The following is a 15778-nucleotide window of genomic DNA, read 5'->3' on the forward strand; positions in this document are numbered from 1 at the left end:
CCCACCCCCACGGGCACCCTCCATCCCCACCTCTCCGTGTACCACGCTTCCTCCAGGTTCCCAAATCTAACCACTCCCAACCCAACCCCATCCTGCAGATCATCCATGATGAGTGAGACTATTTGCGCCTTCCTGGCACCATCCTGAACCAGCCACCTTGACTCTCGCCTGGTCTCCTGCAGTAGCCTCCCAGCTTGTCTTCTAGGGGGTTGCCCCACCATGACCCATTCTCTTCAAGGCAGCAACTGTGACTTTCTAAAGTTCATTTTATCACGCCATGGCAGCATATCCAGCCTTAATGGACTTCCCATTATACCACAAGGCCTCAAGACGCTCTGGCCTCTGCCTGCCAGCGTTTCCCCCTCCCTGTTCTTCAAACATGGCAAGTCTTTTCTGCTTCAGGCCCTGGGCACCCACTGTTCCCTCTCCCAGGAATGCCCCCTCCCTGCTTCTTGCCCTGGCTACCTCTGTCTCATTTTTTATTATTATTATTTTTTAATTTTTTAAAAGATTTTATTTATTTCACAGAGACAGCCAGCGAGTGAGGGAACACAAGCAGGGGGAGTGGGAGAGGAAGAAGGCTCCTAGCAGAGGAGCCTAATGTGGGGCTCGATCCCAGAACATTGGGATCACGCCCTGAGCCAAAGGCAGACGCTTAACGACTGCGCCACCCAGGCGCCCCTCTGTCTCATTTTTAAAAAATTTATTTGAAAGAGACCAAGAGCATGAGCAATGGGGAGGAACAGAGGGAGAGGGAGGAACAGACTCCCTGCTGAGCAGAGAGCCTGATGTGGGGCTCAATCCCAGGACCCAGGGATCAGGGATCATGACCTGAGCTGAAGGCAGAGGCTTACCCAACTGAGCCACCCAGGCGTCCCCCTCTATCTCATTTTTCAGGGCTCAGCAGAAACACCACCTACTCAGGCCTTCCCTGGGTCCTCTGTCATATCTCCCAGTTAATTCCCATCAGCATTTGTCATCATCCACATTCATGTTGTTTCTTCATTCATTGACATGTTCCCCACTGGAGTGTGTATGTGTCCTTTTTTTTTTTTTTTTTTTTTTTTTCCCACCATACTCTCAGCTCTTAGCAGTTGCTGCCTGGCACATAGCAGGCACTTAATAACTATTGAGTTAGTAAAAGGAGTTCCTCCAATTTACCCTCTCCTTTTGGAGACTAAGAACACATAACCAGGCCCCCTTTTCCATTAAATAACTGATGTAATTGTTTTCCATGGAATTGTATTTCCATGAAATAACTGAATAATTGTTTAGCTCTGGTCCTTTCCCCAACAAGCTGGTCTAACATGGTCAGACATGATTTGCCCCCATGCTTCCCATTTGCTTGTTCCTAAGCCTGGTCAGTCTGGCTCCTGTCTCTGCCTCTTCGCAGGACCTGCTCACTGGGGGCTNTCTGGTCAGTCTGGCTCCTGCCTCCACCTCTTCTCAGGACCTGCTCACTGGGGGCTCACCCATCCCATGAAGGTCTCCTTTCATTTGCTCCCAGGGCTGGCCGTCTGTGGCACTAGCACCGCCTGCTCCTTGTCACGTCTGCTGCTTCTCTTGGGCCACTCGCTTTCCATCTCCTCCACTGGCTCTCTGTTCCTTCTCCCAGCCCTGATCCTGCATGTTGCCCAAACCTGATTTTCTCACTCTCTGTGCTCCTCAGTCTATGCTGTCCCATGTGGCATGGCCCCTCGGCAGCCCCCGCAGCCGCACAGGTCCTGCCACCACCTAATACCCTGGGGCCATCCACAGCCAGGCCTTTGTGCCCTGAATACACTATCATCATTTCCACCTCTGCACCAGTGTTCATGCCCTTTCTTCTACCTGGAATGCTCTTCAGATTCCACTCTGCCCTGTCTAATCTTAGCTTACCTCTCCTTAAGTCTTGGCTCAAGTCCCATCTTCTCCCCAAAGTCTTCCCTAACCAGTTTGGCCCAAATGAAACTCCCTTCAGTGAGCTACTATAAATCACTGTTTGGAACACTCAGCTCAGCAATTAATCCTATATTGTCTGCTCATTCTGATCATTTCAAGTGCATGGCACTTATCTCTACCCCAAATCCTAAGTTCTCCAGGGCAGAGCTTTGAGTCTCCCCCTCCTCCCCCAAACTAGTACGTAGCACCGAACAACTGTGTACTAGACCCTTCGACAGATAACCGTTAAACTGAACTCTGGCTCCTCAGTCCACTCTGCCTTTCCCCAGCTTCGTGTTCCTTTGCTCACAGGACTAACTTAAACCTCTCTGGGCTCTTCTCTGAACTGGCTCTGGTTTCCCCAAGTTCCTCTTTCATTATGGAGCCTACACCCACCCCCAAGGCTTTCTGAGCATCTAACCAGGCTGAGAACAATGTCTGGGTGACCTCATACTCCCCTGTTTATACATCCCATTTGGTGTTGGCTCTACTTTTAAACCACAGAACTGCTGCAGACCCACGGTTGACTGAGGAGCTGGGGGAGCTGCCGTCAGCTCAGCTTCTGCTGTGCTAGCCCTGCCTGCTTCTGCCTGGATCAGGAGCCTGGACAGCCTTCTGCAGGACCGACTCCACACTGGGGTCCTTTACTTGTCACTTCTCTTTCTGCCCCAAGTCAAGTGGACACACCAAGGGTAAATAGGAAGGAGGCAGGTGTTTTGGCCCTGATATCCCCCAGGTGAGACTGTCCCTAGCGGCCAGGGTTGGGTTGCCCAGCAGAGGGTTCTGCACTTTTCTGAGCTGCTGACTTCCCTGCTGGCAGGAAGGGAGGCTCTGAACCCCAGTGATCCCCCAAACCCAGGGATAAGTCAGAAAGGGGTCTTGGTCTCAGGGAGCCAGTGTGGCCACTCTTCTGGGTCTCCCATTGAGTTCAGCTGCTTTTTCACCAGGAACAAGAACATCATCTCCACCGCTAACAGAAACAGTAACCGGGGAGCTAGGGCTCCACCCTAGCAAGGGTGGGTAGGGAGGGATAAATTAGCCTCAGCTTCCAAAGAAGGCAGAGATTTCTCTGGAAACAAACATCAGTTCTAGGAAATGACCTAGCCAAGGCTGGGTAGNCAACCTAAGCCAAGGCTGGGTAGTCATCTTCAGAACCATGAAGTGCTGAGCCTCAGGCAACATGAAAACAGACCGTCTGATCATTAAGGACAGAACTGCACCTGGAGGAGGCAGGGCATCCCACAGGTGCCAGCTTGACCCAGGCCATGATGGACTCTCCCTCTGTTTCAGGACTGTGCAGTTCTGCCTGGAGCCAGGTGACAGATGGCAACCATCTGGGCTCTGCGCTTCTAAATGCTGATGGGCAAGTATCATTGGTGGGGATGCTGGGGCCTTGGGACTTAGTTTAGCTTCTCAGCAGGACCCTCAGGTGCTCTTTAGGGAACTGCCTGTATCCATGAGGAAGGCAGGCCAAGCACAGATCAGAGTCACCTCTGGAACTAACTAGCTGACACAACTGATGGCAAACCCAGGGAAGGTAAAGGGAACAGGAGGACAAGGGAAGGGAGGGAATGTGAAGGAAGGGAGGCAGGAGCTCAAGGAGAAGGAAAGGGAACAAGTAGACTCTTAAAAATCCATCTCATCAACAGTCCAAGTGAAGATGTTTTGAGCAAGCTTGNCGTTTGAGCAAGCTCGTTAACTCTACAAGTGGCACTTTGCTGAGTAGGATGCAAACACCCCAGGAAACAGGATCAGAACAAAAGTGGCAGAACAGAATTAAGATATACTTCTCTAAAAAAAAAAAAAAAAAAGTGTGATGCTCTCTTGAATGTGGGTGGTCAACCCTGGAGCTCACACCAACCACCGGAACTGGGGAATGACTGGCTGGGCAGAAATGATGTGGGGGGTGTCTGCAAGGAATGCGACCAGCCTGATAGGGCTGCTACCGCCAGACCCATGCCAGGGCACCCATCTTCCAAGCGCTGCAGCCTGGGGTCCATCTGCTTGACAGCCCTACACGATACTCTCCAGCTGTGATGTGAGAAGTGGAGGGGATTCCTGAAATGACTAAGGGGATGGAGAACGGATGTCTCAGCCCTCATGGCCTCCCTGGGATCATCCTGCCAAGACCCCGACAGCCCTCACCAGCACGCAGAGCAGGATGTAGAGGTGGTGGGTCAGCCAGAAGCCCCGGAAACTGTGGCGCCGGAAGTGGTGGGAGGCGAAGACATACATGATGGCCAGGACCAGGAGCAGCAGCACCCCCGTGAGGCCTGCAAAATGAACACGGGGTGAAGAGCGGAGGAGCGGGGCTGTTCTGGGGCTGCCATGGGTCACGGTCCCATTCCACTTCATTGCTCTGGGTGGGGGCCATGGAAGCCCAGGCTACACCTCTGTTCTATTCTCCCCACACCACTGATCACAAGTGCCTTTTATTTCAACAGACTCTGCTCATCCCTCCAACACCTTGTCCTGATTGTTATTTTTCAAGGACCGGTGCCATTCGTTTTTTGTCTGTCACTTCCCTGACTGTCAGGCCCACAAGAACAGGGACCAGGCTGCTGGTTCAGCACGGAATCCTAGCACCTTCTGTAGGGCTCGCACCCTGTGGGCCTCATCTACACCTGTGCTGACTGACTGAACGTGCGGGGCATCTACTCTGGGCCCTCTGGGTTGGACTTTGGACATTGCAGGCCCTGGCCTCATGGAGTCAAGACTTGGTCTACGTCCCCCTAGCCCCCGACTTGGCTCCCACGGCATGAGCAGTGGCGCCATTAGTGAGGAAGTGCGACCACCCGAGCCCCCTGGGTTCAGCCCAGAGTTGGCGGGAGGACCCTCCTCTCACAGGAGATCCCAGGCCTGGGGTACACAAGAGAGGAATACTAGACTCAGGACGGGAGTGCAGGGCCAGAGAACGGCGCCTCAAGTGATTGAGGAGGAGTGAGGCAGAAATTAAGAAGATTAGAGCCCTACAGTCTGTAAAAGCAGAGGTTAAGAAGGGATCTAACCAAAGCCTGTAAAGGCCTGAACAGAGAGGAGGGCCTAAACACAGCCTTATCCACTAAATCCCAGTGTGCAAGAATTAGCAAGCACTCTGAAGTTCAAAGCAGGTTGTTTTAGGATTAAAAAAAAAAAATGCTGTGTTTCACAGAGAGGAGTGTAGAAAATGTATTATGCCAAGGGAGGAAACAGACTGAAAATATGAATTGGTTCAAGAAGCTTTTGAATAGATTCACAGCTAATAGTTCTAAAACGGGTGATTATGGGGAGGAAGGAATATGTCCCTAAACAGCCCTGGTCAAGAGAGACTACAAGGGGTAGGGGTCTCTANTCTCTGCCTAGTTTGACGAGCCTGGTCCCTTCACCCTGCAGCTGGGACACAGCATTCCTCAAAGCCACTGTCATGGTAGGTGTGTAGGCTGGGGCAGGGTCCATTCTCATTCCATGGAAGAAGGATGTTCAGAGTCGGGGCAGGAGCCCAGCCAAGCTCCCAAGAGAAGGACTAGAGAGCAGAGGTTCCTACTTCCCAGGAGAGTCATCAAGACCAGAGGACAGAGCCTGGCCCACCGTGAGACCTGAGTGAGTGTTACTGGGCTGCCTCATGGCAGATAGAACCCAGAGCCCAGAGCTCAGAGCCAGACCCAGAAACTCAGAGGAGGGAGGGCTTTCACCTGGCACAGTCTGGAAGAACCACCAGTAATACTTCTGGGGAAACTCAGACCTGTGGAGAAGAGAAAGCAAGGAAGGATGCTGAGAGGAGATGCCTGGGACTTCCAGAAAGAATCCTCCAGAGAAAACACCCCAACCCAGGCACCAGTCTCCCTTTCTGCCCACTTGGGGTCAGGGCTCCAGCTAGTCATTGTCTGTCCCATTGCCTAGAAGGTGACACTCTCCTCTGAGCCAAGAGAATTTGCTTCTTTCCATCCATAAAGGATCCCCCCACCTTGACTCACACACACACACACACACACACACACACACGCACACAGTCACCCACTCACTCACCCATCGTTGTGGAAGAGTCCAGGGAAGAGGCAGGAAGGGACGCTGAGCGGGCTGATGGAGAACAGGTACACATTTACCACATGGCCCGCACTGTGCAAGACTAAGGAAGACCAGACAGGGTGGGAGTGAGCCAGGAGGCAGCCTGGTGGGGGCGCTCAACCCATTCAGCCCAAGGTGGAGGACTCCAGCCACACAGCCTTGGGGTCCTGAAGAAGGACCTTTGGGGTCTGCACTTCTGGTCTCTAGCCATCCTCCTGTCCCTCCCCACCCCTGCTGTGCCCCATATATATCATCCATGAGCACAGCCACAGGAGTCTGAAATTATACCATTAGAAGTTCATTCTTTGGGTTTCTCTCACAGAGTATGTTTTCCAATATAAAAACTGGGAGAGATCACACATGATGTGCCCACGTCCTGGGCTGTTGCTAACTTGTCAGCTGGAGGCTGGGGAGGTGGCCCTGAAAGCATGGGAAGAGGCACCAGGCAGGGGTGGGGGGGGCGGGGCTCCTGGGCTCACTTCACACCACTACGGGCCAGCTCCATCCTTCTGAGAAGGACATCTAGGACTTACACTCAAGCACAAAAGAGAGGAGGGGCAGGCAGCAAGGGGCAGGAGGACACGAACAGAATCCCTGGGACTCCCGGGCCCTGACTATGAAGACGATGGCCGTGGAGGCAATGAGCCGATGGAAGTCCACGGCGGCGTCGAAGGGCACGTAGCGGTTGAGGAAGGTCTCTCGCAGGAAGGTGATGAGGTTGCGACACATGGTGAGCAGGATGCAGGAGAACATGAAGGAGATGCTGGCGGCCGGGCCCCGGGACAGGATGATTCCCACACGGGTGGTGTCCGTGATGCCCATGTGGTGAGCCCCAAATGCGTAGTCTGTTGGGGAGCCCAGGCGGGTAAGAGGGGAGCAGTGCAGAGGAGAGAGCGCCACTGAGGCGGGTCAAGGGCCCGCCCTGGCCGCCACCCCTTCACACAGGCCCCCTCTGCAGCCTCCGTTCAAGCAGGCCCCATGCACCCACGGGAGCCCCGACCCCAGGGCTGCCCACACTCACAGTAGGCCCGCTCCAGGAAAAGGCCCCCGCTGATGGNTTCAAGCAGGCCCCATGCACCCATGGGAGCCCCGACCCCAGGGCTGCCCACACTCACAGTAGGCCCGCTCCAGGAAAAGGCCCCCGCTGATGGCGTAGAACACAGCCACGCAGCCGATGTGACGGCGGTAGTTCTCGATGAAGCGCTTGAACTGCTGCAAGGTCTGGTGGCACCGGCTGCACTGAAACTTCTCCCGGTGGGCCTCCATGAACAGCAGGGGCTGGAATGATGTTACCCTGGGGACAGGAAGTCTTGGCTCTGGCTACGAACCACCCCGCCCAGTGCAACCCACCTCCCAGGAGCAGAGAAAGGGCACCAAGTTGCTCACGCCAAGCAGGGTTCAGACCCCAAAAGCCCTACCACACTCCTCTGATAAGGCTGTCAGACTAGGGACAGCCTTGCAGTGCTCACTTGGTCAGTTCATCCCAGGGAATGCACTCCCTCTAGCCCAGGTCCCACTCACACTCGGACAGCCCTGTCCCCTCCCAGTCTGCAGCTCCCCACTCTCACCCTGCTCTGTTCTCACCCTGTACTGGAAGCACAGAAGTCACCCCCTCCAGGAAGCCTGCCTTGACTTACCAGGCAGAGGTGAGCACTTCCTTGAGCTCTGAAGCTCCTTGCTCTGACCACTGTCACAACATTCATTGGTGGGACATCATGATTATCAATGTAGCAGACCGCCTTGTCAGACTGTGATCTGCTTGGGCATGAACTATTCATCCTGCCTGCAGCCCTGCATGCTAAAGGGATGCATGAACTTAAGGAGAGGAGCAGGCGTACTTCTTGCCAAACCTCCGTCGAATCTCCTGGGGAGGGTCTGTGTCCATGGGGCACTGCAGTCTCTGTGCTGTCCACTCCACGTCAGCGATGCTGTGGGGACAGCGAGCGCTCACTCTGGGGGAGGGACTAGGACAGGAATGAAAGAGATAGGATTTTGGCCACCTGAGTNAGACCGCCTTGTCAGACTGTGATCTGCTTGGGCATGAACTATTCATCCTGCCTGCAGCCCTGCATGCTAAAGGGATGCATGAACTTAAGGAGAGGAGCAGGCGTACTTCTTGCCAAACCTCCATCGAATCTCCTGGGGAGGGTCTGTGTCCGTGGGGCACTGCAGTCTCTGTGCTGTCCACTCCAAGTCAGCGTTGCCGTGGGGACAGCGAGCGCTCACTCTGGGGGAGGGACTAGGACAGGAATGAAAGAGATAGGATTCTGGCCACCTGAACCACTTGATCCTCACTGCCCCTGGTCTCTCTTCAGACCGACTCTGCTGAGGAGGGGTCAGAGCTCTCAGCCAGGGGCCAGCAGACATCCCACAGAGACCTGGAGAGAGAATGAGTTAGATCCTGGGGACACACATACAAGCTGTGTCCTTCACAAGGGCATCTGACCCTGGCAGCAGGTGAGTGCTGAAGTCCAGCAGGCTCTCTGCTCTTCCTGGTACAGGGCTGTGTCTGCCTACAGCAAGGAGCCCTTTTTTCTAATTTGCATGAAGACACTACATAGGCTAGTAGGGCCCCTGATCCCAGGCATTCTGGGGAGAGAAAAGGCAACCCCCCTGACCCCATCCCTCCCTCCAACATTCCCAGATCAGGGCTCACCAGATCTTTTCCTGGCCAATGTAGGAGGCTCGCCAGCACAGGTCCTTGATGACTTCAGGCACCTCTACCCCGTAACACAGAGCTGATCTTGGGAACAGCTCAGGGCCCAGAGCCCAGGAAGACCTGGCACTCACCCCATATCCATACTGTAGAGGGTCCTTGGCCAGTACCCTTGCCTTTGGGTGCCCCAGCCCCAGCCTGTTCCCCCAGTGGGAGCTAGACCCAGCCATGAGGGGGCAGGGAGAAGGCCTGAATTTGTTGGCCAGACAGTGTCCCCTGGATGTGTGTCCACCTTCAGCCCCGCTCCTGGGACTGGAATCAGGCTTATGCGGTAGAGTTCAGAAACTGTGCGACCTGCCTGCTGACACCATTCTGCCACAAGAACCCTGCTAAACCCTCCAGCTTAAAGCCTCCTGGGAATTAAATGTAGTTCCAGGTAGTGCATATATGGAATCACCATGAAATTCTTTCCACCTTCCTGTGTTTAAAAATGTTCATAATAATATGTTGGGGGGGAAATACTCTCCCTTGAGCCACCCATTCCTCTCTGTCTGGCCTGAGCATTGCAGGGGAGGGCAGGACTGAGCTGCAAAGCCATGTTCTAACAGGAAGCCTGGGAATCTCCAGGTCACTTCCGAGTGCTAAGCTAATCTTGACGACTACCCTGGTCTACATCAGAGGGCACAAGTGATTAAGTTGAATTTCATGAAATCAGAATGTTTACAACAAAGTATAGATATTTATCCATCAAATTTCAACAAATAGCAAATGTGGCAAAATGGTAACAAAAGGCAGGTGAATGGGGAAATCTAGGAAAGGGATGCTTCCTGAGCTATTCTTGTACCTTTCCTGTAGGTACATTTAAAATGTTTCATAGTAAAATCTGAAGGAAACAACAAGGCACAACAACAATTAAAAGCAAAACTAAATAGGACTCAAAGCTACCCTTCTACATAATCCTCACTCCCGCAGCCTGGTCCTCCACCCCAGGGGCTGAATGTTCTTAGGACTCTGGCCTGGGCTCACTTTGAGGCACCTGCCTCTGCTCAGCCCTCAGGCCCAGGTGCCTACTGCCCTGGCTGCCTGGGAAAAGTGAGAGGCTGAAGAATCGGGAGTGCTGGGTCTGCACTCCAGTAGTTCTCCTCCAGCCCTGGGCTGTGGAAGCCCTGACCAGAGCCACAGTTGTGTCCTGCCCAACTCGCCCCTCTCCCANTGCCCCCACATCTGGGCTGCTCAGCTCCCCCAAGTTCTTGTAATCCTGGGAGGGGCTGGGTTTGGTCTCAACATGCCCCAGTGAGAAACTGTGAAGGTACCGTAACAGCTCAGAGTAGACCACGGAGAGTCCTGCTACCTGCCCCCTCCTCACCCCGGCTCTAGCCTCCACCCCCCTGAGACACAGGTGGAACAGGAAGTAGGGGGAAGGACAAGAGAAGTGGGTCTCCATGCACTCAAGCAACATTAACCAAGCACTCAGCCAAAGGATATAAAGGCAAAAAAACCCAGAGCCTCCCCTGCGAGCAGACACCCTAGCTCAGGCGAATATGGCCTGGAGAGGACTGTATGGGCACACCTCAGAATTCCCTATTGAGCAGGGAGGAAGCCAGGGAATCTATCCACCAATTGGTTGAATATTGCACTGGGGAAGTTAAGTGTCTTCCAGGCCTCAGGTGGAGAAGGAAGGAGAGGCAAACAGGTACTGGAGGTAGGAAACTGTCAGGGTACATAGAAACTGCCTGCCAGCTGTGGGTGAGCACAAGGTGGGCTGAGAGGATGTGGCACATGATATCTTCTTCAGGGACCCCACTAAGAGTTCCCACCCAAAATTTCCTGTTCTTGGTTGGCCACAGTGTTCAGCTTCCTCTCTTCTCTTGCCACCTAGAAGTCCTCTAGGGTCAGGTACTGTTTCCACTCATAGCTGTATCCTCCATACCTAGCGTGATGTGTGCATCNACTCCTAAACGTAGGTGGGCCCTATGCACTGTGCCTGCTATGTCTAATGGCTACGTCAGTCGGCCCCAAGGCCAGGCCCCCACCTTTGATGCAGAGCTGTGTGAATCGCAGCTCGCTGTCATGGTCCCGCAGCATGAAGTGGAAGTCCTCCCACGTCAGCTCCTCCTTATCCTGGAAGCCAGACTCCCAGAACATGGACTCCACCACCTCCATCAGCTGGGTCTTGGACAGGCAGTTGTTGGAGATCTCGATGAAGGACCTGGGGTTGGGGGAGGGAAACCATCAGGCCCTGAAAAGAAGCTTGAGGCCTGGACAGGAGGGCCTTCAGAGCCCACATGGAAGGGCCCCCTCCTAGTTATAATAGTCTTCGGCTCTATGGCCCCTGCTCTTTACCCTCCTCCTCCCACCTTCATGCCCCCACTTCTTACCCCAGCAGGCCCTGTCCTGGCCCACTCTTCCGGCCATCCCACAGGACCAACCTCAGCATCCTGATGAACTCGTCCTTGGAAATGAGACCATTCCCATCAAAGTCATACATGAGGATGATAAGGCCAGACTTCTTCTCAGGAGAGCCTGGGAGGAGGAGGACCCTGTGAGAGCCCCAACCTACCTGCCTAAACCCCAGGCTCACCAGAAGGGGCCTCACATGAGTCTGACCCACTGCTGATCACAACAAAGGGTCACTCTGTTTCCTGATCTCTACATGGGTGCTCCCAGATGTCTGCCGTGGCTGGAGACCAGGCACTGGCACTTCCCCTTCTCCAACAGGTCAGCTACCTTCCAGCCACAGTCTCTAGCCCCTTCCATCTTCTCCTACCTGGACGATCACTTCCTTTTCCCCTACCTTTCATGAAGACCACCAGGATGTCCAGAAACTCCTGGAACGACAGGTAGCCATTGCCATCTTTGTCTGCCAGGGAGAACATGGACTCCACAAACATGTCCTGGGGCTTGAGGCCCAGGGACTCAGCAAACTCAGCTCTGCTCAGCTCGCAAGTGAGGGCCTCCCNCTCACAAGTGAGGGCCTCCCATACCTTCTGTGATGAGTCCAGGGTCAGGGTCCCTGCATCCGCCTGGTTGATGTCCAGCACCTGCACCTGGGCAGCAACAGAGGGAGGGAGAGAGAAGGGGACAGGGTTTCCTTGATTTGAAGTCCAGCTGAGGCTTATAGGAGCCACCTCTTCCAGCACCCTGTCTCCTGAGCACCTACCCGTGCCCTGCAGGTGGTCCCTAGGGCCTTTTGTTCTACAGAGCCCTGGTCCTCTGTGTTAGCTGATTGGACCAGGGATGCACACTTGACCCAAGCAGATGATCTGGAATTGGGACTAAGAGGCACAAAAAAACTCAGAAGTCGNCTGAGCACAAAAAAACTCAGAAGTCGTGGCCCGCCATGTTCTTCCAAGTGCTCAGAGACACAGACAGAGGGAAGTAAACACACAGAGAAAACGAGGCAGGCTAAGAGAGAGAAGTGACTTTGTTTGCTGGCAACTTTCCCTTTCCTAGCCCCTTCCAGGCCAGGTCACAGTCCTCCCTTTGGAATTCCTGAGACATTGCCACAGCCTCAGATTCAACTGACCTTTTATCAATGCGAGCTTGCTCTTCGACCCTAAGGAGTTTTGACTGAGAAAAAGCCTCAGCTGAGCTGAGAAAAAGTGGGGCTTGGGCAAGGGGAATTCTCATGGTGAGCTATCTTTAGCCCACCCAGGGGCTGCCCCAGCATCAGAACAGGGGGTGAGGGAAGCAGACAGGCCTCAGGCACAGCACCTATTTTGCCTGCCTGTCCACCGGGGGCCCCCAGTCCAAGCCTGGCTGTGGTTTCACGACGCAGACNCCTGGCTGTGGTTTCATGACGCAGACCTTGCTGCTCCCAACAAGGAGCTTTAGTGGAAAGAGCCTGGGGCTGGAAGCAAAAGATCGGGTTCCTGTCCCAGCTTTGCCACCCACTTGCTGTGTGACCTCAGGCAAGTCTCACCAGTTGTCTGTCATTCATTTTTCTTACCTGCCCTACTTATCTCACAGGGCTATTGTGAGAATCAACAAGAGACATTGTATGGAAAATGTCTTGAAACCTGGAAGCACTGTGCAGATGGAGAGAGCTGGCAGCTACCCCTAAGACATGNTCCTAAGACATGGTAGCACCCTTGTGCACCCCCAGCACAAGGGTACCCATAGCTGAGTAGAGGTGCCCCGGCCCCACCTGGGCCCTGGCAATGAGTCTCCCAACCTGGGGGGGGGGTTGTCCCTCCATTCTAGTGCATACTCAAGTTCAACTGGCTTGGGGAGTAGATGACAAAAGCCATGTGCCTGGCACATCGTAAATGACCATTAAATGGTCACTTCCCTCAGGAATCCTCTCCCCAGTCAGCCAACCCTGTTTCTTCTCCTCAAACATTAATTATTTTGCTCTTCTACTAGACACCTCTGTGCAGTCCCCCCTGCTCCTTTCCACTGAGCCAACAATTTTTCACCTCTTTTTAAGTCTTCGTCAAATCTGACCCGAACCATGACTGTCCACCGGCCNGCATCAAATCTGACCCGAACCATGACCGTCCATCGGCTTGAAGACTCAGCACCTTTTCTGAACTCCTACATTGCTTAGCTCCTGGCTGTTTTATAGTCATCATTCTGTGCTGGTTACCTTCCTTTCTGTGTCTGTTCCTTCTTCCCAGAGGGGTGACAAACTCCTTGAGTGGGGCCTGGGCTGGAGGGATCTTATCTCTACCAAGCTTCTTCTCTCCACCCTTCTGGACCCAGGCTGCTTTATTTCTGTGCCAGACGTGGATGCAAGTCCTTGCATTTCTCTTCCTGGCTTGTTTCCCCACATCTCCTCAGCAGTTCTTGGAAGTCTGNAAATCTCCTCAGTAGTTCTTGGAAGTCTGCAAGGTGGGCTCATGTCCCAAGGAGGCCTCTGGCAGCAGCATTCCACCAAGGAGGGGGCACCAAGGGCTCTCACTGGCCCCATACTGACNGGCCTGAAGACTCGGCACCTTTTCTGAACTCCTACACTGCTTAGCTCCTGGCTGTTTTATAGTCATCATTCTGTGCTGGTTACCTTCCTTTCTGTGTCTGTTCCTTCTTCCCAGAGGGGTGACAAACTCCTTGAGTGGGGCCTGGGCTGGAGGGATCTTATCTCTACCAAGCTTCTCCTCTCCACCCTTCTGGACCCAGGCTGCTTTATTTCTGTGCCAGACGTGGATGCAAGTCCTTGCATTTCTCTTCCTGGCTTGTTTCCCCACATCTCCTCAGCAGTTCTTGGAAGTCTGCAAGGTGGGCTCATGTCCCAAGGAGGCCTCTGGCAGCAGCATTCCACCAAGGAGGGGGCACCAAGGGCTCTCACTGGCCCCATACTGACTCTGAGTTTCTGCGGCTCTTTGGCTAGGATGAGTTAAGTGAGGGCAGAAAGGCTGGACAGCCCTGAGGAGAGAGCTGAGTGACACATACAGATAAGCTCCTGACGTGGCCTCCCTGGAGTGGCTCAGGTAGATGTCAGAGCATCTCCTTACAGAGAGGCCAGGTGATTGGGCCAAAAATGCAGTAGACCTGATTATTAGTGTCAGGGCTCCTGACTTTCCCTGGAGTCACCCCATGGCTGTGTGCAGGTAAGGGCACCGCCATAGGCAGACATACAGGGACAGACCTGAGCCTACCTACACACCTGGGAGAAAAGGTGCCTGAAAAAGGTCTCCAAGAGGTGGCTCCTCTGCTCTCGGGTCACGGCTGCCCTCATCAGCTCCTGCTCCCGCAGCTCCCACTCCTGGAACCTCAGCCCGCTCTCCTTCAGGGCCCCCTGAAGGTTTTCCACCAGCACCTGCCGTTCTTCCTCCAGGTTAACTAGCAGCACCTATGGAGTGGCGATAGGGAGGGCAACCATTTGTCAAGGACTCCTGGGGCCAGGAGCTTTGCATGAGTTTTGTCAGGGGCCACTNCAAAGGTTTTCCACCAGCACCTGCCGCTCTTCCTCCAGGTTAAATAGCAGCACCTATGGAGTGGCGATAGGGAGGGCAACCATTTGTCGAGGACTCCTGGGGCCAGGAGCTTTGCATGAGTTTTGTCAGGGGCCACTGGAAAGAATGCCCTTGTAAAAGGGATTTACTGTTATGTCCTGGGCTCGGTGGAGTTCCGGGCTCATTTATAGGCACAGAAACTGCATTCAGAGACGCACGTCTGAAGCCATTCTTCCCTCTCTGTTCACATGGGAGAAAAGAGTCAGGAAGGCAGGGGCCCGGAAGCCAGACAGTCAGAGCTGAAAATCAGCCTCTGATTCAGTTCCCCTCCAAACACTCTAACAATTCACTAGATCCTAAAATCAGGGGGCAGAGAAGAGAGCCTGGCTTCTTCCAAGGACTCCAAGCTAGGGCCCACTGGGGCATCCTTAAAAGGGGCGGGGAAGACTGCACAGGAAGAAGAAGGCACTGTGCAGATCATGTCAGCCCACAGGCCCAGAGTGAGATAAATGTGTTCACATTTCTCTCTCAGGTACTACAGCCAGGGACTAGAAGCCAGAAACCCTGCCTGATTCAGCGCTCCTTCCCCTCCACCTGGCTGCCTGCCTGGCTGTGGACCAGGAACGGGACCAGCTGGGCCGTACCAGGTCATACTCCTTGGGGATCTTGAGCAGCAGGTCGCGGCATCCGCGGTTGCCGGACAGGGTGAGGTTGACCTGCTGCGGGGACCGCAGCTGGATGGTGCGGAGCACAGAGAGCCTGCCGTCCACCACGCATGCCTGCCCAGGCTGCAGGTGCACGAGCACAGGCCGAGAGGGCTCCTTGTGGCCCTGCCATTCCAATGCTGGAGAGACAGGGCTGGTCAGCTGGGGCCAGGACGCAGGAGGCCAGCTTAGGGCTGGAGTTAGGTCAAGGCCTCCGTAGCTCCTGGCCCCTTCTTGGGTACTGAGGGTCGTCCCTTCCCCTACAGTCCTGCTGTCTTCCTATGTGAACAATAACTACTATTTCCTGAGTGTTTACTGTGTGCCCAATACTGTGCCAACTACTTGGCGGGAACTAGTTAATTTAATCTNTATTTAATCTTCATAAACCTTCATGAGGTAAGTGCTATTATTATTCCTTTCACAGATAAGAAAAAATAGGCTTAGAGGGATTAAAAAATCTGCCTAAGGCCCAAAAGCCCGAGTGGTGGCATCAAGATTCCAATCCTCCTTCAGTGTGCCTCTGGACCTTCATTAATTACTTCTCTGTTGCCTGAAATTCC

At 54.0% G+C, this 15778-nt stretch overlaps 1 protein-coding gene across 1 annotated transcript; it reads right to left on the reverse strand.

Moving 5' to 3' along the window:
* Nucleotides 1-3608: 3608 nt before the first annotated feature.
* LOC117798065 (dual oxidase 1-like) lies at nt 3609-15497 on the reverse strand (the record flags this gene model as incomplete). Its single annotated transcript, XM_034650486.1, has 12 exons — nt 3609-4193; nt 5592-5641; nt 5926-6023; nt 6577-6809; nt 7080-7258; nt 7803-7928; nt 8621-8684; nt 10648-10829; nt 11050-11143; nt 11415-11661; nt 14226-14411; nt 15159-15497. Coding segments are annotated over 12 exons (1956 nt in total), but the record flags the coding sequence as incomplete, so codon positions are not given.
* Nucleotides 15498-15778: the final 281 nt, after the last annotated feature.

Source organism: Ailuropoda melanoleuca, unplaced genomic scaffold (assembly GCF_002007445.2).
Source record: "Ailuropoda melanoleuca isolate Jingjing unplaced genomic scaffold, ASM200744v2 unplaced-scaffold2384, whole genome shotgun sequence".
Lineage (NCBI taxonomy): Eukaryota > Metazoa > Chordata > Mammalia > Carnivora > Ursidae > Ailuropoda > Ailuropoda melanoleuca.